The sequence below is a fragment of the Zalophus californianus genome, chromosome 5 (assembly GCF_009762305.2).
Source record: "Zalophus californianus isolate mZalCal1 chromosome 5, mZalCal1.pri.v2, whole genome shotgun sequence".
Lineage (NCBI taxonomy): Eukaryota > Metazoa > Chordata > Mammalia > Carnivora > Otariidae > Zalophus > Zalophus californianus.
In genome coordinates this window covers 102,635,919-102,662,945 of record NC_045599.1, presented here as the reverse complement: position 1 = coordinate 102,662,945, position 27,027 = coordinate 102,635,919, and the positions used below count along the sequence as shown (strand labels likewise).

Sequence of the window (27,027 nt, the reverse complement as noted above, 5' to 3'; positions counted from 1 at the left end):
GTAGTTTCTTAAGGAAGTAGATTCAATATTTGTGTGGACCTGTTTAATCATGAGAAATATGAGATGAGCCCAAGTGGAGGGACATTCTAAAAATATTTGACCAGTTCTCTTCAAAGTGCTGAGGCTATGAAACAAAAAGGAAAGCTGGGAAACTGTCATGTGAAAAGAGACTAACAAGGCATGATGACTAAATACAACATCTGGATTAGATTCTTGGACAGAAAAAGGCCCTCCATGAAAGAAAAAACTGATGAAATCTTATTGAAGACTTGTTTATTCAGTAGGATTTTACCAATGTTAATTTCCTAGCTTTGAGAAATGTATCATGGTATGTAAAATCGTAACATTAGGGGAAGCTAGGTGAAAACCCTGAGGGAACACTCTGTACCGTTTTTGCAAATTTTTTTGTGAACCTGAAGTTAAAAAAAAAAACCACTAAAATTTGGGTGGAATCTGAGGGCTGATACTTCCCATAAATGATCAGGCTTTAAATCAGTCTCTATTTCTTTTCACCCGATCCTTTACACCTCAGCTTCTTCCATAACAGGAGGCTCACAGCACTGTCCCTAACTCACCTATGTTCTTGTATCTACACCAGTGCTCCAAGGAAAAATGGTTAAGAAGAGTATACCCACATGTGCATCTTCTCAGGTTTCAAATAAGCATCAAAAATAAAAAAATTATGGTTCAGGGCATCAGTGTTGTTGGACAGAATTCATTCCAGCTAAGTTCTAAGAGTACAACATCTTTTTATTACTCTAATAAATTAACCAGCAATGACAGTTTTGTGGCAATTAGGTTATATAAACTTCTTACCATAAAGACACATCATTAGGTTATATTTTTAAACTTCCATATGTCATCCAAAGTTAGGCAGAAAGAAACATGCAATGCAATCTTTATGACAGATTTTCTTAAATTCACTAGTTTTCCCATTTCTCCTGACATTTTGTTGTAATTTTCATACTCTACACTTTGGCATTTGACAGGTTTGCTTCAACTAACTTTGTAAAGCAGGAGCATATGTTAAAAATGGCAAACCATGCCCTCTTTTGTGTGTGTGTGTGTGTGTGTGTGAGAGAGAGAGAATGGTGGGTCACTTTAACAAGACAGATTTTCAAAAATCTGTGATATCAAAGAAGCATTAGTAGGCTATATACTCCTTGTGCAAAACAACTTTCATTTAGTTTCTTTAATCATTGAGATATTCTCTTGGGGTAGAGTGGTGGGAGCAAGTCAAATGTGAAGTAGTTTCACAGGGTAAAATAAAACCTTGTTCTACTTAAAATATAAATTTTGAATTCTCATATGTCATAGGAAACTTAACATCATAGCCAACAGAGAATGCATAATGTTAGCATTAGGAATCATGCTCAAAGAGAAAACCAGGAATATACATTAAGAAATATCTCTTTCTCTCTCTTTGTGTATGTGAGATCTATGTAAATATGTTTCATTATCTCTCCAATTAGAAAGATAACTGCTACTGACCCACAGAACTTGGTGCAGATATTAACAAGATGTAATGAAAAATTCTGCTCTTCCAGAATCCAAAAGGCAAGAAATAAAATAGAGACCATCAAACTAAGAGACTCGGCATTCACTGATGAGTTATTAGTTTTCTCTAAGAAGAGGGGCTGGATCACAGATCATGTTCCCATATTACAGAGCATCTCCTAACCCTGACTCCCATGCCAAGTGAACTTCTGATATCAGAGCAGCAGCTCAAGACTACTGCAGATGGATTGAAAGCAGAACTGGTGACATAATTTTGTGGGGTGCAAAATTAAAATGAGAAATCTCTTGCTGACAAATTATTATGAATTTCAGGACAACAGCAGTAAATTACACCAAGGATGAGAACCCTGTAATTATGGAGCCCTGTTTGCCTGCCCAGGTCTTGTGCCCATGAAGCCAACTCTGATGGAGTATTAAACTCTGGATTCAGACAAAGCTTTGCTCAAACTCTAGTTCTGTCATGTACTGAGACACAAGAATATTCATCTAGGACCTTGATAAAAGGCCCATGTGATAGTATTTATGATTATCCTTGTCTCTTCTTACGGAAATGGTTGGGCATCTAAGTAAATAAGAATAATCATACTATTTTGAACTAAAAGAACACCTAGTGACAATCTGGTCTAACTCCTCCACTCTCTGAAGAACTTACTGGATGTCCGGCACTAGTCCATGGCTCTGACTTGGGTCTTCTGACACCCAAATGCAATTCTCTTTCAGTAACGTTGTGGGGCAAGAGTGGTTGTAAAGCTCAGGTTTTGGAACCAAATAGTCTGGACCCAAATTCTTGTTCCACTACTCTGTGAAACCTTGGGCAAGTTGCTTAACTTCTCTGTACCTCAGTTCCCTTATCAGAAAATGGGCATTCTAAGAGTACTTCACAGGATTAAATTCAATGTTTCTTATAACAAATTCAAAACACTGGTTATTGTATAGAGTGTTAAATAAATATTAGCTATTAATATTTCATGCTTCACCTCTAAAAACACCTTTTTTCAGGCAAGCAGTGGATAACCATATTGATTAGTAGGAGAAAAGTAAGCTAAATTAGAGAGTGGATCTATAGCCAATTGGATAACTTTATATAACAAATTATTAATGAGTTCATATGTATATGGCAGGGCTACTCTTGTATATTATTCAAACTTTTTACTAACAGTTTAGATAAAAATCTATGTGATATTATTTTAAATTTGTTAATGGAACAATTCTGGGAGGGAATTTTTTTTTTTTTAAGTATTGGGATACAGAAATGGGAAGAACTAAAGTAAACAAGATGAAATTTCACAGGGAGACCTGGGTTCTTTTTTATGAAAAAAGATACCAAAGATATATGACTTTAAAGTTGACCAGAAGTTCCACATGAAATCACAAGATAATGTGACTTTCCAGAAATTAAGTATAATTCTAAGCTGTATAGATAGAGTATCCAGTGAAGGAAAGGGTGAAAAGAGGTCAAATTTTAATGTCAATCAATAGTGCAACCACAAGTAACCACCCAGGCCTAAGGTTTCTCAGTATATTCCTTTTCAAAACTCTTTAAAAATATAAACCATTTTTAGCAATATGCCATACAAAAAAAGGGCATAGGCTAGATTTGGCCCATGGGTCATAGTTTGCCAACCTCTGGTCTAAACATTTTCATCCAATTGAAAAACAGAAATTATCAAAGCATATAAAAAGTAACACCCTACTATATGAGACCTACAAGAGTCCTACTTATAAAGGCATAGATACATTGATAATAAATGGATAAAAAAGATTAATCATGTAAAAAGCAAAGCAAGCATAATAATGCCAGATGGCTCTTTTAATATAAAATAAAATATGCTTTGAGACAAAGAATATTACTGGAGATAAAGAATGACAATTCATAATAATAAAAGGGAAAATTCATCCGGAAGACATATCAATTATCAATATGTATGCCACAAATAATACTCTTAAGATGCATGAGGCAAATATTTACAGAATGAAAGAAAGAAAAATTACACAAATATAGCAGGAATTCTTTTACACCCCTCTCCCAGGATTTGATAGGGCTAGAAAATAAATTGGTAAAGACGGAGAACATACAAACAATACTATTAACCATCTTGATCTAATTGTCATGTGTAGAACAATATATCCATGAGGTACAGAATACCTGTTCTTTTTAAGTGCATGTTTACCCACGATAGATAATCCTCTGTAAATTTTAAAAGGGTAGAAACTATAAAGAAAGTATTCTCTGAACACAAGAGTACTGAATTAGAAATTACTAATAATACTGGGACGCCTAGGTGACTCAGTTGGTTAAGCATCTGACTTTTAATTTCCAGCTGAGGTAATGATCTCAGAGTTGTGAGACAGAGCCTTTGATGGGCTCCACGCTCAGTGGGGAGTCTGCTTGAGATTCTGTCTCTCCCTCTGCCCCTCCCCCTACCTTGCCCATGCTCTCTCTCTCTAAAATAAATAAATAAATCTATGAGAGACAATGGACTCTGAAATACAGACTGAGGGTTCTAGAGGGGAGGGGGGTGGGAGGATGGGTTAGCCTGGTGATGCATATTAAAGAGGGCACGTACTGCATGGAGCACTGGGTGTTATACGCAAACAATGAATCATGGAACACTACATCAAAAACTAATGATGTAATGTATGGTGATTAACATAACATAATAATAAAAAATAAAATAAATAAAATAAATAAATCTTAAAAAAAGAAATTACTAATAATACTATACCTAGAAATACATCAACTAATTGGAAATAAACCAATACAATTTCAAATAATTCATAAGACAAAGAAGAAACCACAAGAGAAATTAGAAAATATTTTAAAAAGAATGACCATGAAAATACATTAAAACTTGGGAAAGCAAATAAATCAGGACTTAGAGAGAAACTTGTATCTTTATTTTTTTTTTTTTAAGATTTTATTTATTTATTTGACAGAGAGAGACAGCCAGAGAGAGAACACAAGCAGGGTAAGTAGGAGAGAGAGAAGCAGGCTTCCCGCTGAGCAGGGAGCCTGATGCGGGGCTCGATTCCAGGACCCTGGGATCATGACCTGAGCCTAAGGCAGATGCTTAACGACTGAGCCACCCAGGTGCCCCGAAACTTGTATCTTTAAATCCTCATATTAGAGTAGGTAAAAGATTTTGAACAAGTAGCCCCAGGTTTCATCTAAACAAATCTAGAAGAAAGATGAGTAACGTAAATATAAAAGAAGCAAAGGAGGAAGATGATAAAGAACAGAAATCAATAAAGTACAAAATAGATATTAGAGAAAACTAGCAGAGACAAAAGATGATTTTTGAAAATGCTATCAAAATTGACACACCTCTAGCAAAACTGATCAAAAAACAAGGAAAGAACACAAATCACCAATATTAATACTGAAAAAGGGATTATCACTAAAAATGTTATAGGTATTAAAAGAATTATAAGAGAATACTATGAACAACTTTGTGCCAAATTCAACATCTTAGAAGATATAGAAACATTTATGTAGAAATAGAATTACCAAAAATGACACAAGAAGAAAGAAAATCTGACTAACTCTATATTTATTGAAGACATTACATTTATCAGACCCCCCTTCCAAACAAACAAAAACGAAGAAACAAAAAACTTCTAGGCCCAGATAGCTTCACTTGTGAATTCTATCAAACATTCAAGAAAGAAAAACAAACAAACAAAAACACCAAGCTTACAAACACTTTCATAAAATAGAGGAGGCCCACTGTCCTTAGTCATTTTTAAGGCCCCTTAACTCTAACGCCAAATCCTAAAAAAGGCACAGCCAAAAATGAAAATTTACAGTTCAATACCTCTAATGATGCAAAAATCTTTTGCAAAATCTTAGAATATCACACTCAACACCATGTAACAATGACAATGCACCATGACCCAGTAAGATTTATCCCAGGAATGTAAGATTGGTTTATCCTTCAAAATCAATTAATATAATCCACCAAAGTACCATAATGACAAAGAAAAACCACGTGATCAACCACTGAGGGGCTATTTACTCTCCATTTTTAGTAAGGTTGAGGAGGCAGCTGATAGCTGGATATCTTTTACATTCTGAGAGTCAGCTTAATGAAACAAAGTAGTCTCATTTTCCCTTCCTGTTATTTTTCTCCTTAATTTGAGGAGGCAGTGATAGCCTGAGTTTGATGGTAAAACTGAAAAGAGCTCCTTAAATACAGCAAATGATAAACAAAAATGGGTTGGGCCGGCTATTCCTTATTCATCAACCATCCATTCATCCATTTATTATTCAACAAATATTTTTGAATTTTATAATGCTTTGCATTCAGCACAGTGGATGCAATGATGAAAAACAGCCATTGTACTTATCTTGTGGAGTTTACAGTCAAGAAAGAAAGGCAGACATTAATTGTAAGAGAATAAAACCCACAAATATTACAATTTTAACAACTGCTATGAAGAAATGGTACAGGTGCTTTGAGAGAGGGCAATTAGGAAAGGCAATGCTAGGAAATTAATTCTAGCTCTAGATTTGAAGGATGAGTAGGAGTGATCTAGGCAAAGAGAGGAAAAAGTATTGTAGGCAAAGAGAACAGCAAGGTAGAAATCCCTGAGGCTACTGAAATTTTTTTTTCCTGGTACAGGTGCAGTGACTTTCTTCTCTGGATTTAAGGTAAAGAATGGTTAGGCTGAAGAGCCAAGACTGCTCTCCCCACTTCACACACCTGCCTTTCAGTGATTAAGAGGTAGTTCACCAACTCAGCATTATTTACAAGAATATATAATAATCATTAATACATCTTCTTTGGGGAACTTGTGAAGGTCCAGGAAAGAAGCCTCTAATCTCTGATTCTCTCTTCCTACTTTCCATAGCCAAAACAAAAAGAGGAAAAATTTACTCTCTTCATTTGAGTAAAAATTTTAGATAATAGTTTTCTATATGGTATATTGTGCTTCAGAAATTATTCTCATATATTTTTGGTCTTCTTTTTGAGTCATAGATGCACATAATGGTTAACTAAGAAGCTTAAAATGTCAGAAATTAGGTCTTAAAAAGTAACAGTTTAGACTAGCCCTATAAGGATGCAGAGGACCACACTGAGTCTAAATACATTCCATCCCTTCCCCCAGGTGCAGGAGTTGCATTATGGTCCACTGGGACTTTAAATGTCACAACAGAGTGATTAGAGGGACCGAGGATTTCTCATTGCTCCAGGAATGTCACTCATCTCCTTCTTGGCAATGGAGAATAGGGCAGATTATCTGTTTTCTTCTTTCTGGGAAACCTGATAAAGCATTCTTTTTGTCTCAGATTTCCCAGAGGAGAGAGATGGTTAAAATGAGAATTCCAAACCCCTTTGGCTTATATAATAAATCCTTCTGTTGGTTCTTGAATGAGTCTTTTTTACATAAGTTCCCCCAATTCCTTTGATAGTTTCCTAAACCCAGTAAGGTATCAGTAAGTATGTGTTTAATTGACTGTGAGCTACAGTTTCAAGTTCTATTCTTAAGCCTGTATTGTTTTTATTAACTCAATGAATATGCATCACCAACATGGTTAAATTATCATTCTGTAATTAGACTTTAGGGATTAAAAGAACTCTATTCTCACCACTTCCAAATGTGTGTTTTAAATTACTTAACCCTCATTTTCCCCCTCTGTAAATAGTGATGACACTGTACTTACCCAAGGGCCTGTTGGTGAAGATTAAATGATTATCAGTGTAAAGGGCTCACCACAAAACTGGCATTCCAAGCAGTAGCTATTATTAGTATTGCATTGAATATACTTCTTTAAACCCTAAAAGGGTCTTTTAGTTAAACTTTAAGGAACACTCCGTTAATGTATCTTCACAACTAGAAAATTGTAGCCAATTAGCATGACCTTTATTTACATAAGCACTAAGAAGAGAAGGTAGAATTGGAAAGACATATTAAAGTAACCTTTTTTGGCATATGTAAATAATTTATAGTACTCTGTCTTCTGCTTATATATTAAGTTATTTTGATACAATTGTAATCAGAACAGCCACAATTACTCAACTTAAGGCCAGATCATCCTTAATGTATTTTTTCCATGTCTGTCCACCAAGGCTTACCTTTGGGCAGTAAATTTGATTAAGTTTAGACTCAAGTATGTCAGGGGTTTAAATACAAAAATGCTTCAGAATATATAACCATACTAAATATTTATTTCTTAAGGTGATATAAAGGGCCATTTGAAATCAATTAATCTATCAATGAGTGGCTTTCTTTTAGTGAAAAATAAATCTTTAATTTTTTTTTTTTCTGGGGGTACCTGGGTGGCTCAGTGGTTAAGTGTCTACGTTCAGGTCAGGTCATGATCCCAGGGTCCGGGGACTGAACCCTGAGTCTGCTTCTCCCTCTGCCCCTCCCCTCCCTCATCGGCTCATGCTCTCTCTCAAATAAATAAAATCTTTTAAAAAAATATTTTTTTCTGTTTATCAGAAAAAAAGTTAGAGAAACAAAGTGACTGACTAGCAATGGTTTAAGAAATTCTTGACACATTTATGGATATTTTATGATTACCATGCATATACCAACAGAATATAAACACTCCTTTAGCTATGGGGACTAAACTGGGGTAGAGCAACTTCCTACCTTAAAATAGCTTAAAAACTTAATTCCTAGTTTCACCATTAGTGTTTATTTGACTTTGCCATCATCTTTCCTTGCATAATTTCTTTTAAGATGTTGTTTATTTGTTTGCTTGTTTATTTATTTATTTAGAGAAAGAGAGAGTGCATGCGCTCTGAGACTGAGTCCCATGTGGGTTTGATCTCATGACCCTGAGATCATGACCTGAGCCAAAAACATGAGTCTGAGGCTCAACTGACTGAGCCACCCAGGTGCCCCAATTTCCTTGTATTCTTTCAAAATAGGTGGTATACTGACTGAGAGCAAGGTCCCTGAGGATGAATGGCTGGGACTGAATCTGTTTGACCTTTACTTAATCTCCTATTCTCGGGGGTTGATAGAATAAAATGAGACGATGAATATAAGGCACTTAGCGCTTAATAAGCACTCAATAAATTCTATATATCTACCTAATATGGCCACAGAAAAATTAACATAAAGTCTCTAGTATTTTCATTCAAATAGCCTGAAATCACTTGCCAAATAGCTTGGGGGAAAGGAGAGTGATAAATCCCAACAGAGGGGCTTACAGTTAGGGAATTCCTAATTACACTATTTTGTTTGGGGAGGACTTGGTTCTAGAGTGAACTTTGATGAAACAAGTGAATTAAATTGGTGAAGAATTTCTTAACTACCTACCTGTCATTTATAAAGCAATACAGGAGATAAAGGATAATACAAGACATAACCCTGCCTTCAAGAAACATAGCACTCAGGGTACTTAGCTGCAGATAATATAAAGTGACTTGGGTTAAACGAAATAGAACAGGCATTTATTAAAATAGTACTGAACAGCTTACAATAGGCCCAAGATCCAAGTGTGGAAGCTATGAAGTCAGGAATAATGACCACAATCATAGAGCAGAACTGTTGTAGTGAAGTTGTCAAGGCACCTCCATTGGGTCGAGGTAGTGCAGTTCTCACTGCAATTCTCAGAGCGACTTGTGCCCCTGAATACTTCTACCCATCCACTGCCATGGCTCCTACCTTTCTTGGACTGGGTTTTCTCACAGTCGCTGGTTTTCATGGCACAGATTTCCAATTCAAAGTTATAGGATTGGTAGCACCTTGGTCTTGCACCCACTTTCTAGTTGCATGTAAGGTTGAGAGAATGAGTGCGAGGCTTTTACAGCGTCTGTTATGGGAGGTTGGCTCTGTTTCATAAAGTAGGGGATTCTTCCAAATCTAGTGTTCAAATATGGGCAAAGAAAATAATAAAATCCACTGAAAGCATACAGTTCAGCAGGTAGTATTTAACAAATATAGAATTCTTAGAAATACATTATCTATAATACAAAGAGGAATATATTAATTTTACGTTAGGGATATAAACAAAGAAACAGTATGTATAATAGTCAGGAATGGGCTCTACAATCAGACTGATCTGGGTTCACATCTCATCTTAGCCACTCTGCTCACTAATGAAGACTACCTGACTACATTCTTCACTTTTGCCTATAGTTCTAAATGTGATCTAGGCTCTGACAATGGGATACACTTGCTGGAGACCTGAATTCAGAACTTGAGAGAGACGTACAGCACAAAACACCTTTTATTAGTACAGACTACCTGAAAAGCAATGTGGTTTTGGTCTAGCCACTGGAACAGTGGCCCTTTTGTTCAGCGGGCAGTCGTAAATACTCTGGCAGGAACAATGACTGCCTTGCCAGCACAGGCCCCAGCTGTGATTGTAGGAATTCTATATAAAAGCTCAGCCTAAAGTCTGTTTCCTCAGTCTTGCCGAGAATTCAGTAAGCCAAATAAGTCTCTTTCTGTTTAAACTAGCTACACTGGATTCTGTTTTCTTCAGCTAGATATTCACCTGTTAACCTGCGTATCCTTTTGTAAGTTACACAACCTTTCAAAGGTACCACATCTTCATTTGTAAAGAAGAAATAATACTAGTAGCTGCCATATGAGGAATTTAGATGAGATCATGTGTGTATATACATAGCACCATGTCTCATACAAAGTAAACATTTAATAAATGGTAGTAACTATTATTGATGATGTTGATCATGATAACAATAAATATAATAATCATGGTACTGGCCGCAGTGGAGGTGGGAGCAGGGAAAGAAGGTAAACTCTGGAAGCTATCATGAAGAAAAAGGTACAAGATTTGCAAAAATAAATCAACAGTATTAAAAGCCTACTGAAAGGAAAATATCTTCAAGTGGTAACACAGGGAGCTAGATTCAGGATCTGAGAAAAGTCAGTCTGAGTTATAATTCATTGGGCTGCAACTATCTAACAAAACAACATGAGTCTTCTGGAAATGCTTCAGGGAAGGTCTGTGGGTGTATTTATGCCTCTGGCTTATGATGTTACCATCAGGTTTCATGAGGTGAGCTCCAGCTTTCACTAAAAATGCTAAGAAAGCCACAAATGTGGCATTTTCACTTAATTAGGATCAAGTATAAATTGAAGCCCAGCCAAAAAGAGCGATTTTTGTTGACAGCACTATTGGCACCTTTCCTGAGTCTAAAGGAGAACCAAGTAAACAAGTTTGTATACCCACCACCTTTCCCCCATGAGATCTGCCATAGAAAAATTTATAATATACAATGAGAACCTAAACTGCATTTCAGTTTTAATGGAAAATTTCAAAGCAGGAAAAAAAAATGAGCATTAGAAACACAAAAGAAAGTGGCCATTACTTTCAGGAAGATAAATACACACAATGCAGGGTTTTGAGCAGAGCCTCATCCAGCACTCTGTCTTGAATGGCTTAGGAATTAATTTAGTCTTTAAGAAAACACTCCACCTATAAGAACCCATAATGGGAATCAGTTTCCTTGTAATTGCTCCTTCTTGTTCTTTGAGTTGCAAGCTGAGCCTGTGCCAACACATCCTAAATTTTATACCTATGCTTAACACATGGTCAGATGGGTTAGCAGCTCATAAGCTCTGGGCTCATTTAGCTACCCAGTCAGCTTAATACAGGTGAGGGGTGGAAGCCTTTGTGTTTAATTTACCTGGGTTTGGCATAGTATTTATTTTGATGTATACAGGACAAAAATCTGATAAGGGACTGAGTCTACTGCTAAAAAATTTCTCCCCAAATTCTCTGTATCTAAAACTCGAGATTCCAAAGTTACCTGTTAATTCATGTGGAAATCTTGATCACTGCCAGGATAATATGGTCTATCCACATTCTACCTTTTGGACTAGCATTTACGAAGGTATACATACACACTCCATAAACTACTTCACTTTGCACACCATGTGGGAGACAGCCTAATGGTGCCTTGAGGGGAATGAACAAAACAGGCAGATTTTCACTTGTGAGATTGGGAGATGCTAATTTGAGAACACTATGAATTGTGCTTCCTTTCAGTTTGCCCACTTAGGAACAATAAAATAATGGTTTCCTTTTCAATTAAGAAAATGTACTCACTTCTAATGCCCTTTGTTTTCCTTTTACATTAATGTTTTTGGAATCAGGATATATGTAAAACCATATCAAAAGACTTTAAATTTTATATTTTCTATAATGTAGTTATTCAACTTCTATGAATTTACCTTTTAAATTATTGTTACTCAGACTCTTTGAAATGATGAAAATGTTCTATATACTTGCACTGTCCAATATGGCAGGAACTAGTCACCCATGGCTGCTGAGCACATGAAATATGCCTAGTGAGACTGAGGAACTGAATTTTTAGTTTAATTAATTTAAATTTAACTTTACATATTACAGAAGAGCCATATATATACATACACACATAAAATCATGATTGTATTTAATGATAAATAGCTTCAATCAAACACAGATTATAACATTATTAAAAATAGCAACACAGTGGAGTTAATTTGTATTCTACAATTGGGAACTGGTTAAATAAATTATGATTCATCCACATGTGGAATACTAGACAGACATGAGAAATTATGAGAGGATTTCAGAAAATAAGATATTTGTGATATGTTATTACATCTTTAAAATGAGGTTGAAAATTGTGTATGTAGTTAAAAACTGAATATGTGTATGAAAAAGGAGAATTCAGCTTAAGATGGCATATTTACCCTTCCTGCCTTACTCGAATCTCATAGAAATAACTATAAGAAGAAGGAATGGTAAAATCCATAATAGCACTATAAATTACAGGAAAGCATTACATCAATGGGCGAGTAATTTTGAAAAATGTACAAAAGTTAGAATGTAGATGAGGTTATGTAGACTGAGAAAACCAAAGAAACAAGTTTTCCATGACAAGTGCAACAGAGAGGGCCGATCTTTCCACTAAAGTCCTAGAGTAGTGTTGTCTTTACACCTGCAGCATTAGCATCACCAGTAAATGTGAAAAATGCAGTCTTGAGCCTCACTTCAGACCCAATTTAGTTAGAAACTGCAGGGATGGGGCCCAGCAATCTGTGTTTAGCAAACTCTCCAGGACATTCTCATGCTCACTCAAGTGTGAGAACTATGCCCTAAAGGACTCTTTTTGTTCATTGTCATCACCTGCGGAGCTTTTAAAATGACTTGATTCAATAGGTCCGTGGTATGGCCTGTTCATTTGGATTTTTAAGGACTTCCCAGGGGGTCTGATGTGCAGCAATGTTGAGAACCTATGCCTTAGAGAATTTTCAGACTCAGGAAGTTCACAGAGTAGGAGCCACCATGCCACCACCAGACCAGTCCCCTTGCTTCTCTTACATCTGGCTGTGGTGACTGCCCCTGAGATAACGCTGGAAAAAGGCTCCTTAAACAAATTGGGGGCTGCCTGTGTTCCTAGTTTAGATATTGGGCTGAAGAGAGAATTAGTACAGAGCCCCCAGATAGGCCTGGGTACTGCTACAAATGGAGGGAGGAAAAAAAAAGATAAGTTGTTGTTCCATCAGATCCTTCTAGGAATGAAAGGGTAAAATAATGTAAGGTGCTGAAGCCTCAGATGAGCCTTGGTTCCCTGTGAAAGATCTTAGCCCACTCTCCTAAAGGGGGAGGCTGAGCTCAGCATGCCCAGTTCTCCTCCTGCCTCCATTCTCCTTATTCAGGGAAGAGGCTGACTATGAAAACAGCCATGTAAAAGGGCTAAGAAAACCCACATCAGTTCAGAAAACCTCTATCAGTACCTTGTTGGTCAAACTAACCCTTTACTTACAAATACGAATGGACTACCAAGATCAGTAGACTTACAAGAAAAACCATCAGCATAAAAAAGGACCACAATAAATAAACATACATCATCACAAAAGGAAATAGAAAGATGAAGAGAGCAGAAGAAAACTTGTAAAATAATTTAAAATGGTATGCTTAAATTAAAAAGAAGATTCCATAAGAAAACAAGTGACTATGGAAAAACGAGTAATCAAAGAATAAGAAAGCGTTCTTAGAAATTGAAAACAGGATGGCCAAAATAGAATACTTATTAGTAATAATTTCTTTAGAATAAAATAAATATTAGTAATCTGGAAGACAAAAATCTACAAATTTTATTTCGGAGCCATGGCAGATAAATGTTAGAGACCCAAGGTCTATCTGTGGGAATTCCAGAAGGAGAAAGTAGAGTCTACAGAAAAATTAAAATGAAAAAAAATAAGGTTTCTCTTTGGGGAAACAAAAAGCTTTAAATGGAAAGGGCTCAATATTCTCATTTTTCATACTCAATATTAGAGTGTGCCCTTTATATCTAAGTCACTTCTTCACTTTCTCATAATGGAAGAATTGAAAGAACAGATGTCCTAAAGTCCAGATACACAAGATCACAAGTATTATCTTCACAAGGTGCCAGAGTTTCTAAATACACATCCGGCACTTGTTTATTGTGAAAAGGGAATAATAATTGTTAAGCAGTGATCACATTCCAATCAAGTATCACACAGCAAGGAGGGGAAAACAAATCCTCCTCTTCCACACTGCTAGATACAATTCAAGAAAACACCAAAATGGGACAGTGATGCAAATTAAATTTGCATGCAGTAACACCACAGAAAATTTGCAATGCTCTTTGATTTTCTCTAGATAAGTAATTATGACTATGTCCCACTGGAATGTCACAGGAATATTTTTCTAACTTGAATAATTCTAGGATCACCTGAAATACTTGGTAGCGTCATGATTTAACATTACCAACCCACCCCCACCCGGCCCCGCACACACAGACACATGTGCACATACATTCTCTCCTGCTGTGATGATTCTTAAAACCTTAATGAGATCAAAACCCTCAAGGGAGTTCTAAATTTTTTAGAAAGGCAGGAAAATGTGGGGGTCTTAGTCTTAATCCTCACACACCCAATGGTAAGAGGTATCCCTGTGAGGAAACTCTGAGAATAGAAAGATTGCTAGCTAAATAACAACAGACCATCAACAAAACACACATAGAATCTACTTAAAATCTTAGCCAGCATGCGATTTTCATCTTTTCCTAAATAGCATTGCTCCCAGATGTATATGCATATGGGATCTGCATCTTCACAGAAACCAGTGTTCACCTAATTGTCCTTTAACTAAAGTCCTACATATTTTTGCTGGTGCCAAGTAACCATCAAACCAGAGCTCCTTAGAAATTATATAATCCCATCACTTGCCCAATGCAAAAATTCCCTTTTTTCCAGAAAATGGTCTATAGCATTCAACAACCTGCTGGATTTTCACCAGCTTTAACTGCTATGAACTTTTTTTTTTTTTAATATTTCAGTCCAAAATTGCCTTTTGGCATCTTTTGTCAATAGCCTAGTTTTGCCCTTAGAGCAAACACAGTCTGCTCTCTTAATAGGAAATGCTGTAAGTTTTTGAAAACAGCTAACCCATTCAAATACTGCCACTCTCCCTGGGTATCTGTTCCTCAAGGTAAATGTACTGGTAAATTTCTTCTACTGGTTCATTATACTCCATGGTTTACTTATCATTCATATTTTGTTTTTTCTGACTGCTAAATATCCCTCTTAAAACATTGGGACTCTAACTGAACACAATATTCCAGCTGAAATTGATAATTATAACAATAGTGGTAATAAAGATAACAGCTGCTATCTATGAAAATATCAGTACCAAGCACTGCACAAAGATTTCTGTCCTGAGTATCTCATTACCTTTACGGTATTTGCAGTATTGTAGAGATAAGAAACCATAGCTTGAAAAAGCTGAGTGACCTGTCTGGTTAGCTTGAGAAATCAATACCAGAAAGCTACCTATATTCAACAAATGTCCTCTCATCCACTATACGCATTAACTCAGAATCCCATCCAATCACTACTTCCTCCGTGATTAGGTATTTTGAATCTAATGATATACTCTAAGGTACAATCAATTTTCACATTAGGAGTGGAAGAACACTTCTCCTTTCCTCTAAGTTCTTAAAAATCCTATATGTATATTTACTAAAATATTGACCAGTACATAGCATAAACTATATCCAAAATATATTAACCTGTGACATAGTAAATATGGATTCAATACCTTAATTTGTTTACATGTGTCAATCTATATTGACTTCTTTAATAAGGAGTATTTTAAATAAAGTTGTTGAAAGAAAATAGAGCCTTTATTCCATCAATAACCTAACAGCAAGTTGTTTTATATAATATCTAAATTGGAATTCAGTAAGACAACCACAGGTACATTTCTATTTCCTCCTTTCCTAAAGCATGGTGAGTAACTCCAGGAAGAAGGAGACCTGTGCCAACACACTCTCACACACTCATAGGCACATTTACTACATTGATTGCAGAAACTTGAGATGGTCAACAGGTGATGATTTCCTTCTCTGGTCAGTTTAAAATATCAGTAAAATCACAAATGAACTATATTTTAAAATGGACCATACTTCCATTTCATCTAAGTACAAGTGTCAAAGAGCTTTTAAATCTCCCTCTTTGGATTCTGAAGCTAGCTATTAATTCCTTTTCCCTGTGACAGAAGTAGAAGAAATTAATTTGCATTTCACATTGTAGGCACAGCTGACTGAGACATTCTGTTAGTCAGTAGACAGCCCTGCAGATAATGAGACTTTACTCAGAATGTAAAAACAAGAGCTGGAATAAGATCTACAAGAGTTGAGAAGGGCAATGTTTTGAGCCTCTCTTTGGCTTACTAGATCTCATAGTTTGGTCAAATCTGTGGTAGTACGGGAATCCTTAAATATAATAAAATCAGTGCTATAATAGTAATAATTAATTACCAAAGTTATTGCTCATTAGGTGTCTACCATAGACCAAGCAAAGTGCCTATCTTCTTTATTAGTTCATTTAATCCTCAAACAACCTGATGTGGTAGGTATTATTATTCACATTTTATGTATGAGGAAACTGAGGCACGGATAAATCAGGTGACTACCCTGACACAGTGTAGGTGATCAGTGACTGTGAGAGGCTGGCAACAACTGGTTTCTGATGCTGCCGCAAGGGCAGTGTGGGATTTTTTTTGGGGGGGGGGAATCCTAAAAGGAGATGGCTGACTGGCCATACCAGTGAACACTTGGCAAATCCATGTGAAGTTGTCTATGAAAGAGCTGCTGGGAAAGTTCCATACTCTCTAATTTGCTATAGGTTGCACCAAGGCTGAGACTGATGGAAAGACCAACAATATTGAAAATAAGAGCATTAACCTTATTCTCTGAGACACTGAGGCTGTCCAGTCCAAGTCACCCAGAGATGGGCTGAGAAAAAGCACACCAACAAATGAGGAAGAAAAGAGAAACCTTCGGGTTTTTGGAAATGAGCAGCCTGTCAGTAGATCTAGTTGAGAGAATTCCACACTCCCTTTCACACAAGTGGTTCACATGTCCCAAGTGGGGAACCTGGAAATGGGGTTTAAGAATGTATAAGATAGTCTCACCCTTCTAAGGAGGGGAGAGAGGCCATGTAGCTGATACTGATATTGGGCAGTTAATCTAGCTCAGAATGTAAGAGATTAGCCCTCTAACAATTCCCATTTCAAAGATATATAATATTTTCCTTGCCCCCTTTGCATTATTTTTCATTTCTGGGTAGAACATATTAAATAGCCTTGAAATTCTAGCTCAATCCTAATATTCTTTCACGCAGAATCAAGTTATATTATTTTCTCTGACATTAAATATACTAATTGCTGACATAGGGACAAGGTAATAATGATTTAGTAATGCCACTACTAAGGCCATTTGCATTTGAAAGAGGAAGGGAAGAAGGGCAGTAAGGAGGGGAAGGAGGGAGAGAAGAAGAAAAGAAAGGAGAAGGAAGATAGAGGCAAAGAGGGAGGGGAGAGGGTAAGGGAGAGGGAGAAGGAAAATAAATGAATGTCTAGATTTTGCTTAACAGAAAGAAATGATTAAATAAGGTCAATGTTAGGCATGAACTTCAGAGCTACTTGTTTAAGGGACAGGATCCTAAATTTATTTCAATAGGCTTAATTAATTAACTACCTCCTTATAATAGCAAGACCTGCACATCATATACATTATTAATATAACACCGTATTTCATTATCATTTGTATTCATTCATATAGCAATGATTTACTGTCTGGCTAAATATGAATAAGTTCCAATTTTTTGTAAGTATAGGATATTTTCTTGGTTTCTATAATAGGGATCTTCCTATTAATCTGGTCCCTACAAAATCAGTGGCTTTAAAAGTTAAGCCAGCTATGAATTACTACATCAGCACAGAACCATTATTCCACTCAGTGGATGCATGATCTTGGGCAAATCACTTTATCTCTTTGAGTCTGTTTCCTTAGATGTAAAGACAGGAATATTAATACTTAACTATAAACTTTTAGTTAAAAATGCTCACAAAAGACAAAGAAGGTCATTATATAATGATAAAGGGGTAAATTAATCAAAAAGATATAACAATCATAAACATTTATCCAACATTGGAGCACCCTAATACATAAAGAAACTACTAACAGAACTAAAAGAAGAGATAAACGGAATACAATAAGAGTTGGGGACCTCAATAACCCCCTTTCAACAATGGCTAGATCATCCAGACAGACAATCAATAGGGAAACAGCAGATTTGAACAACACTACAAACCAAATGGACCAAACAGACATACGGAACATTCCATCCAACAGCAAGAGGATATGTATTCTCCTCAAGCATGTACAGAACATTTTCTAGGATAGATCATATGTTTGGCCACAAAATAAGTCAAAAAATTCAAGAAGACAGAAATTATATCAAGGGTCTTTTCTGACTACAAAGGTATGAAATCAGAAATCCATAACAGTAAGAAAGCTGGAAAATGCAAAAATGCATGGAAATAAAACAACCCTGAACCACCAATGATTAAAAAAGAAATAAAAAGGGAAACAAAAAAAAAACTTAAGACAAATGAAATAGAAACAACATATCAAAACTTATGGGATGCAGCAAAAGCAGTTCTGAAAGGAAAGTTTATAGTTACAAACACATGTATCAAGATAAAAGAAAGATCTCAAATAAACAACCTAACATTATATCTCAAGAAACTTAGAAAAGAACAAACTAAGCTGAAAGTTAGCAAAAAGAATGAAATAATAAAGATAAGAGCAGAAATAAATGAAATAGAAATAAAAGCAATGAAAAGACAAAAGTATAAAAGAAAAAATTAAAATTCAGAGTTCATTCTCTAAAAAGATAAACAAGATTGTAAATCTTTAGCTAGACTAACCAAAAAAAAAGTGAGCCCCAATAGATAAAATTATAAATGAAAGAGAAGACAGTACAACTGATACCACAGAAATAAGGATCAAAATGACTACCATGAAGAATCATATGCCAATAAATTAGAAAACCTAGAAGAAATTAATAAATTCCTAGAAACATACAATCTATGAAGACTGATTCATGAAGAACTAGAAAATATGAACAGACCAATAACAAGTAAGGAGATTGAATCAGTTCTCAAAAACTTCTCAACAAAGAAAAGCCCAGAACCAGGTTTAAATAAAAATTAATGTCAATCCTTCTCTTCTTTTTTTTTTTTTAAAAGTTTTTAAAAAAAACTCTTCTAAAAAGTTGAAGAGGAAGGAATGCTCTCAAACTCATTTTACAAGGTCAGTATTATCTGGACACCAAAGTCAGATAAGAATACTGCAAGAAAATTACAGGCTAATATCCCTGATACATATAGATAAAAAAATTCTCAACAAAATTTTTCTCAGCAAAACAAATTCAACAGTGCATTAAAAAAATCATAAACCATAAGCAAGTGGAATTTGTCCCTGGGATGTAGGGATGGTTCACTATATGTAGATCAATAAATGTGATACACCAAATTAATAAAATCATCTCAATAGATGTAGAAAAAGCATCTGACAAAATCTAACATCCTTTCATGATAGAAATTCTTGAAAAATTTCGTATAGAAGGACTGTACTTCAACATAATAAAGGCTATATATGACAAATCCATAGCTAACATCATACTCAATGGTTAATGATTGAAAGTGTTTCCTCTAAGATCAGGAACAAGACAAAGGTACCCACTCTCAATGCTCTTGTTCAGCATAGTACTGAAAGTCCTAGCCAGAAAAATCAGACAAGAAAAAGAAATAAAAGATATCCAAATTGGTAAGGAAGAAGTAAAATTATTTCTGTTTGCAGATGACATAATCTTATATATAGAAAACCCTTAAAGACTGCCAAAAAGCTGTTAGAACTAATAAACAAATTCAGTAAAGTTGCAGGATACAAAATAAACATACAAAAAACAGTTGCATTTCTATATACAAAGAATGAACTCTAAAAACAAAACAATCTCATTTAGAATAGCATCAAAAACAATAAAATAGTTAGGAATAAATTTAACTGAGGAGATAAAAGATCTGTACAATGAAAAGTATAAGACATTGATGAAAGAAACTGAAGACATAAATAAATGGAAAGATAGCCTGTGTTCACAGATCAGAAGAATTAATATTATTTACATGTCTGTATTACCCAAAGCTACCCATAGATTTAATGCATTCTCTATCTAAATTCCAATGTATTTTTACAGAAATAAAACAACAAACAATCCTAAAATTTGTATGGAACCACAAAAGACTTTGAATAGTTAAAGCAATCTTGAACAAGAATAACAAAGCTGGAGGCATCACACTTCCTGATTTCAAACTATACTGTAAAGCTATCATGATCAAAACAGTATAGTTCTGGCATAAAAACAGACACATAGACCAATGAACAGAATCAAGCGCCCAGAAATAAACTCTCACATATATGGTCAACTCATCCATGACAAGGAAGCCAAGCATAAAATGGGAAAAAATGGGGAAAAAATAGTCTCTTCAGCAAATGGTGTTGGGGAAATGATATATACTAGCAAAAGAATTTGTATCAGGGAAATACAAATCAAAACCATAATGAGATATTGCTTCATACTTTTTAGAATAGCTTTTATCAAAAAGACAAGTGCTAGCAAGGATGTGAAGAAAAGGGACTCTTGTGCACTGATGGTGAGGATGTAAATTGGTACAGATCCCATGGAAAACAGTATGAAAGTTTCTCAAAAAATTAAAAGTAGATCTATCATCCAGCAATCCTTCTGGGTAAATATATGAAAGAAATGAAATCTCTATCTCAAAGAGGTACCTGCTCTTCCACGTTCATTGCAGAATTATTTACAATAGCCAAGGCATAGAGAAAACCTAAGTGTCCACTGATGGATGAGTAGGTAAAAAAAAAAAAAAAGTGATATATGTATACAATGGAATATTTAGTCATAAAGGAAATATTGTCATTTGTGCCAACATAGATAAAACTTAAGGGAATTTTTTAAAAGATTTATTTATTTATTTGCACGGGGGGAGGGCAGAGGGAGAGGAAGAGAGAGAATCTTAAGCAGACTCTGTGCTGAGCATGAACCCCAATGCAGGGCTCTATTTCAGGATACTGAGATCATGATCTGAGCTGAAACCAAGCATCAACCGCTCAACTGACTGAGCCACCCAGGCATCTCAAAACTTAAGGTAATTATACTAAGTGAAATAAGTCAGACAGAGAAGACCAATAATGTATGATCTTATTTATATGGAATCTAAAAATAAATACTGAAGTCATAGAAATAGAGAATAACTTGGTGGATGCCAGGGGTGGGAGTATGGAGGAGATAGTTGAAGGTGGTTAAAGGGTTACAAGTGTTCAGTTAAAAGATGAATAAGATCTGGGTATCTACAGAATAGTGGCTATAGTTAACAACTCTGTATTGTATACTTGAAAGTTGCTAAGAGAGTAGATCATTTCTCAACACACACACACACACACACACACACACACACACACACACGGTAACTGTGAGATAATGGATATGTTAACTAACCTTATTGCGGCAATCATTTCACCATATATATATATATATCTCAAATCATGGCATTGTACATCTTAAACTTATACAATGTTATATATATCAATTATATTTCAGTAAAGCTGGGGAAAAAAGTCTATTAATAGGGTAACTGTGAATTGAAATAAGAGATGTAAATGCCCCTTTATTAAAACTTAAACTTTCTAAAAGTCTGAAGAATTATGTTAATTTTAAAATATTCATGTCAGAATTACAATTTAATTACATTAAACACCTGGGTGTTGCTTGTGTCCTCAGGCATCTGTTCTTTAAAACAAAAAGGCCTTTTTTTGACTTACCTGAGGGGGTTGTAAACAGCTCAAATGGAATAAAATCAGTGAAAGTGCTTTAACTATGTACAAAATTATGATTATTTAAAATTCCACTCAAATTTCATCATGAAAAATTCTCTTACCATAAAAAGTCAATATTAGTACATGGCAGCCTACTTTAAAAAAAACAAACAAACACATCCTTACACCAACAATTTGAAATAACCAAAGAATTTGGACTTTGAAGAATATTCTATACTTAAATTGTATCATAAGTTATGAAAATGCAAAGTTATCCCAAACATACATAATCATCAAAATCCTATAAACCAATTTCATTAAATAGTTCTTTATTGTAAAGATCACATGTGAAAATAATGATGAATTGGGAATACAAATAAGAAATCAAGTTCTTAAAAAAATGTATGTAAATTTAATTATCCCTGAAAGCTTTTTTTTTTTTTTTTTTAATGGGAAAAATACCAGCAATGTGCCATAAATGCTTGTATTTCCACTCGGAGCACTGAGAGTTGGACTGCTTGTCACAGCTAGAGCTCCTCATAACAGCAGAGAGTATCCTATCTGCACAGCAGTCAAGTCACTCATTATCTAGAATGTTGGATATAAAATCGTCAGCTTTCAATTGTTTGGTGGGATGAGCTACGAAAACATTGCAAAGAGCTGACGAAGAAAAGAGATTCAAAATCCTATCCCATCTCAAATGACCTCCATGTGTGATCTCCAAAAAGGAGACAGGTTATGAAATCAATGTTTTCGCCCACCCAACAGGGTAGGTGATTGAGTCATCAAGAAGGACACTGAAACTGCCGCCCAGAAAAGCAACAACACTGTAAAACAGGTCAGCACAGGAAAGAAAATAAACATGCACATATACACCAATCTTGCTCATCATATGGCGTTCAGCAAGAATATAAAATAAATTTTAGACACCGAAAATAGTCCCTCGAAACAAAAAACATTCCACCACGGGCACCTGGGTGGCTCAGTCATTACGTCTGCCTTCGGCTCAGGTCATGATCACAGGGTCCCGGCATCAAGCCCCGCATCGGGCTCCCTGCTCCGTGGGAAGCCAGCTTCTCCCTCTCTCACTGCCCCTGCTTGTGTTCCCTCTCTTGCTGTCTCTCTCTCTGTTAAATAAAATCTTTGGGGAAAAAAAACTCCACCAATCCACACTCTGTGAATTTTTTTTTTAAGATTTATTTATTTATTTGACTGAGAGACAGCGAGAGAGGGAACACAAGCAAGGGGAGTGGGAGAGGGAGAAGCAGGCTTCCCACTGAGCAGGGAGCCCCATGTGGGGCTCTATTCCAGAACCCTGGGATCATGACCTGAGCCGAAGGCAGACGCTTAATGACTGAGCCACCCAGGCGCCCCTCACACTCTTGTGAATGTTTTAACTGGTCCAGAGGCCACACTGATTTTGCAATTGCAAATGTTTATGAGAGGCAAAGACAATTGGGATTTCCTGTGTCACCCTGCCATCACCACCTATTTTTCCAACCATGTTGCAGCTCTATGCACCAATTCCATACTTAAATACCTGGAATAGCACTTGGTCTCCTTCCAGGGACTTAGGGTTTTCCTTTAATTGCTAGATTATATCTTCCCTTATATATTTCTCCTAGGGATTTAAAGATGAGACTAAGAGGTTGGCAGCATCACCGAGGAAAGATACTGTATCTCCCTCTACCAGATTTACTGTGGTAGCAGGACCTTTGCAGGACCTGTGATCTGGACATGAACCAGAATAACCTTAAAGCAGAGTTCAGACTAGCTGCATTCTTAGAAAAACTTACAGCTTTCAATTTCCAAGGTGCAGTTTTGTTCATCCAGTGGGTACCGCCTTAGGTCCATCATGCAAGCAGCTGTGGTTGTGATTCTAGAAGAGAAATAGCGATGATATACACTGTTAGCTGGTCCATGCCTGGAGTTGGAAAAATTAAATCCAAGTATCAAAGATGGCAGAACTGGGCCTCTAGGAAACTGACTTAGCCAAAGTTCTAGCAAAAAGGGGTGCTACAGCTTTGGATAACCATTTTCCTTTATAAGCCTCAGGCTGACTTATTAAAAAAAAAAAAAAAAGACAGAACTAAATCAGTGTTTTTCCAAAGTGTGGTCCATTACCTACTTGTACCCAAATCACCTGGGAGTGTTTGTTAAACAGGAAGTTTCCAAGCTTTGGAACATCTTGGTATAGGGAAGGACGGTCCTAGGGCTCTTTATTTTATAAGCATCACAGGTGATTAAGAATATCAACATAGATAATTCCTCTCCCACTCACATTTGTTTCCTCCTCCCTCAAATCTAATCTTCATTAAATCTTGGCTTTGATTCATCATTTTTGACATTTCCATGCATAGTGTAATACTTTTCAACTGCTTTAATACAACATACAATCAGCCTTTCATCTATCACCTGGTTTGCTCTGTGCTGAGCAATCCGATATTCTCATGACCTGTTAAAAAGCATCCTCCTATGGGCTGGCAGAGTTACTTATTTAGAACACCTGGCACCTTTATTATTTTATCAGAGAGATATGAATATGTCTCTTTAAAGTCTTTATATTCCTCTATCATCATTTTTCAGTAATCTCTTATTGAAGACCTACTAAAAGGAGTCAAAAAGCATATAGTCCTAAATGATTTGTTAATATATATTTTCTGATCAATAAAGCAGCATAATGTCATGAAAAACACAAGTTTTAGAATACAACAGACATAGGTATAAATTCTAATTCTGTCTCACTAACTGACTGACATCAACACGGTTAATATCTCCTAACCAACCTTAATTTCTTTATCTCTAAGAAGGAGATATTATTAACAATAATTTCTATAAGAATTAATAATTTATGTATAGAACATAAAACAGTACCTACATAAAGCAGATCCTTTACATCTGCTGAAAAAAACTAAGAGAAGGAATTGCTATTGAATTTGACCAACTTTGGCTCCCTCTACTCTGAAGGGCACTTTACTATGAGTTGGGAATAGAGAAATATGATACAGCCCCAACTTGGGAGAAAGAGTCCCCAGATAGATATTTTTCACTGAAAGGTTGGTCAGAGTTTACAAGTAATCTAAGTAGACCGAGCTTATGAAATTCCTCAGTTAGGTGTGCAAGTCCCACTCCTCAGTTGTTGGATGGAAATAACTGATTAACTTAATGTAAGTAGTTCATGCTTCTTTAGTTTGATTATTGCCTCATTAAGGTTTGTGCTCTGTTAATTTTTGTTTTTCTTTTTCACAATAAGTGAGTATCCTAGGGCTGATGTTCATCCCTAATTCCTTTCTTTCCTTCACCAAGAGTTAGCTACTCGGCCTTGGCTCCTTTTCATCTCCATTGCCGCCCTCAAAATCTATGGCTCCCACTGCCTCACCTCATGTTATAACAGTAGATTGGTCTCCTGGCCTCTCCATTTCCCTCCTAAATATCCATTATCCACACAGCCATCAGATCTTTAAAAACATAGATTTTATCACTCCTCTGCTTAAATAGTGGTTCTTCCAATAAAATCCAGAGTCTTGGCTGTGTCCTACTGTGCCCTGAATAATCTGCCTCTTCCTTCCCAATATTATCTCATACCAAGTCCTTACTTGCTATCTTCCAGTCTGCACATTTTTTCTTTCTGCTTCAAACATGTGTTTCCCTGATCTTCACAAGGCCTTCTCTTCTGATCTTTCAGGTCAAAAATCACCTCCTCTGAGAGTCTTTTCCCAAACAGCCCACCCAAAGTGGCTGCCTTAACTAATGTTGCATCTTACCTGTTTATTTCCTTCAGGCAAGTATCACAATCTGAAATTATCTTGCTTTTTTTTTTACTTTTAAAAATTTAAATTAGTTTCAGGTATATAACATAATGATTTAACAATTACTCAGCCATAAGAAAAGAATGAAATCTTGTCATTCATGACAACATGGATGGACCTAGCAGATATGCTAAGTGAAATAAGCCAGACAGAGAAAGACAAATACCATATGATTTCAGTTCTATGTGGAATATAATAAACAAAGCAAATGAACAAACAAACAACAAAAAAGAGAAAGCAACAAACTGGTGATTGCCAAAGGGGAGAGACTGGGGGATAGGTGAAGGGGATAAGAAGTAAAAACTTCTGCCTCTTTCTTTCTTTCTTTTTTTTTTTTAGTACTATTTCTCTCAGTAAAATGAAGCTGTTTAGGGGCACAGGCTTTATTCTATTTATTGTAAAGCAATCAATAAACATCCATTGGATAAATAAAAACATGAATTATAAAGAGCAAGCAGTTTGTTTTGCTGATTATAGATCTTTTATTTGGAGGACTATCTTATTGCATTGTTTCTCTTCTTTTTTTCAACTTATATGTGAAACTTTTTCAACTTAAGTTTTAGGGATTCTTCTTATATTTTTAACAGTAAATGAATTTTAATCCATTTAATTGACATTGTGTCAATTAGTACTAGAGTTTATCTTATCATCAAACTGATTGTTTTTGCTTTCAGTGGGACTTAAAAAATACTTATATTTTACAAATTCTAAAAATTATATAAAAATTAACACTCACATTTAATTATTTACTTGGGGTTTAAAAATACCAACTTATTTTGGCTATGCAATATTTGACTGAATTTCTCACTGCTCCTTCTCTCTCTCTCTTCTTCCTTTTTCTTTTTCTTTTTCTTTCTTTCTTTCTTTCTTTCTTTCTTTCTTTCTTTCTTTCTTTCTTTCTTTCTTTCTTTCTTTCTTTCTTCTTTCTTTCTTTCTTTCTTTCTTTTTCTTTCTTTCTTCTTTCTTTTTTCTTTCTTCCTTCCTTCCTTCCTTCCTTCCTCCCTTCCTTCCTTTCCTTCTCTTTCTCTCTTTCTTTTCTTTCTTTTTTCTTTCTTTCTACTTTTTTTCTTTTTTAACATGTAGTTAACAACCTGAATTGCTACTAACATACAGAAGCCTGTATTATGTAGAAGAGAAAATTTTAAAGAAAATAAAATTAGGTTTATGATTGGCATACAAAAACTTCCATATTACTTTTGTAAAATAGCAGAAATAATCCCCATCTGAGAAACTAGAGAAAATTAACTTCATCTGACAGAACGAACACAAAGGACCTTAAAGGCACAAGGGCACACCTATGATAAAAAAAGAAGCAAGAGCCGTAAACAGATGCTCGACTGTGTAAGTGAGGTGAAGCTTGCACTAGCTACTATATAGGTTGTGGCTCACACTTTTTGTGGATACATATTCATGGCAAATAACATCTGTGAACTAGTGCTGTAAACATGAGTGCTGTGAACAAGAAAAATAAATTGACTAAGGCTATTGCAGAAGAAATGAGTTTCTACCCATATTTA

At 35.6% G+C, this 27,027-nt stretch overlaps 1 protein-coding gene across 3 annotated transcripts in view; it reads right to left on the bottom strand.

Annotated features, from left to right (window-relative positions):
* GABRB2 (gamma-aminobutyric acid type A receptor subunit beta2) overlaps positions 1-27,027 on the bottom strand; it is a 240,787-nt gene that overhangs the window by 100,693 nt on the left and 113,067 nt on the right. For all 3 annotated transcript variants that reach the window (XM_027606576.1, XM_027606577.2, XM_027606578.1), the window contains one exon: positions 23,498-23,580. In XM_027606576.1, coding sequence (XP_027462377.1) covers positions 23,498-23,580 — 83 coding nt within the window. The remainder of the gene's footprint in view (positions 1-23,497; positions 23,581-27,027) is intronic.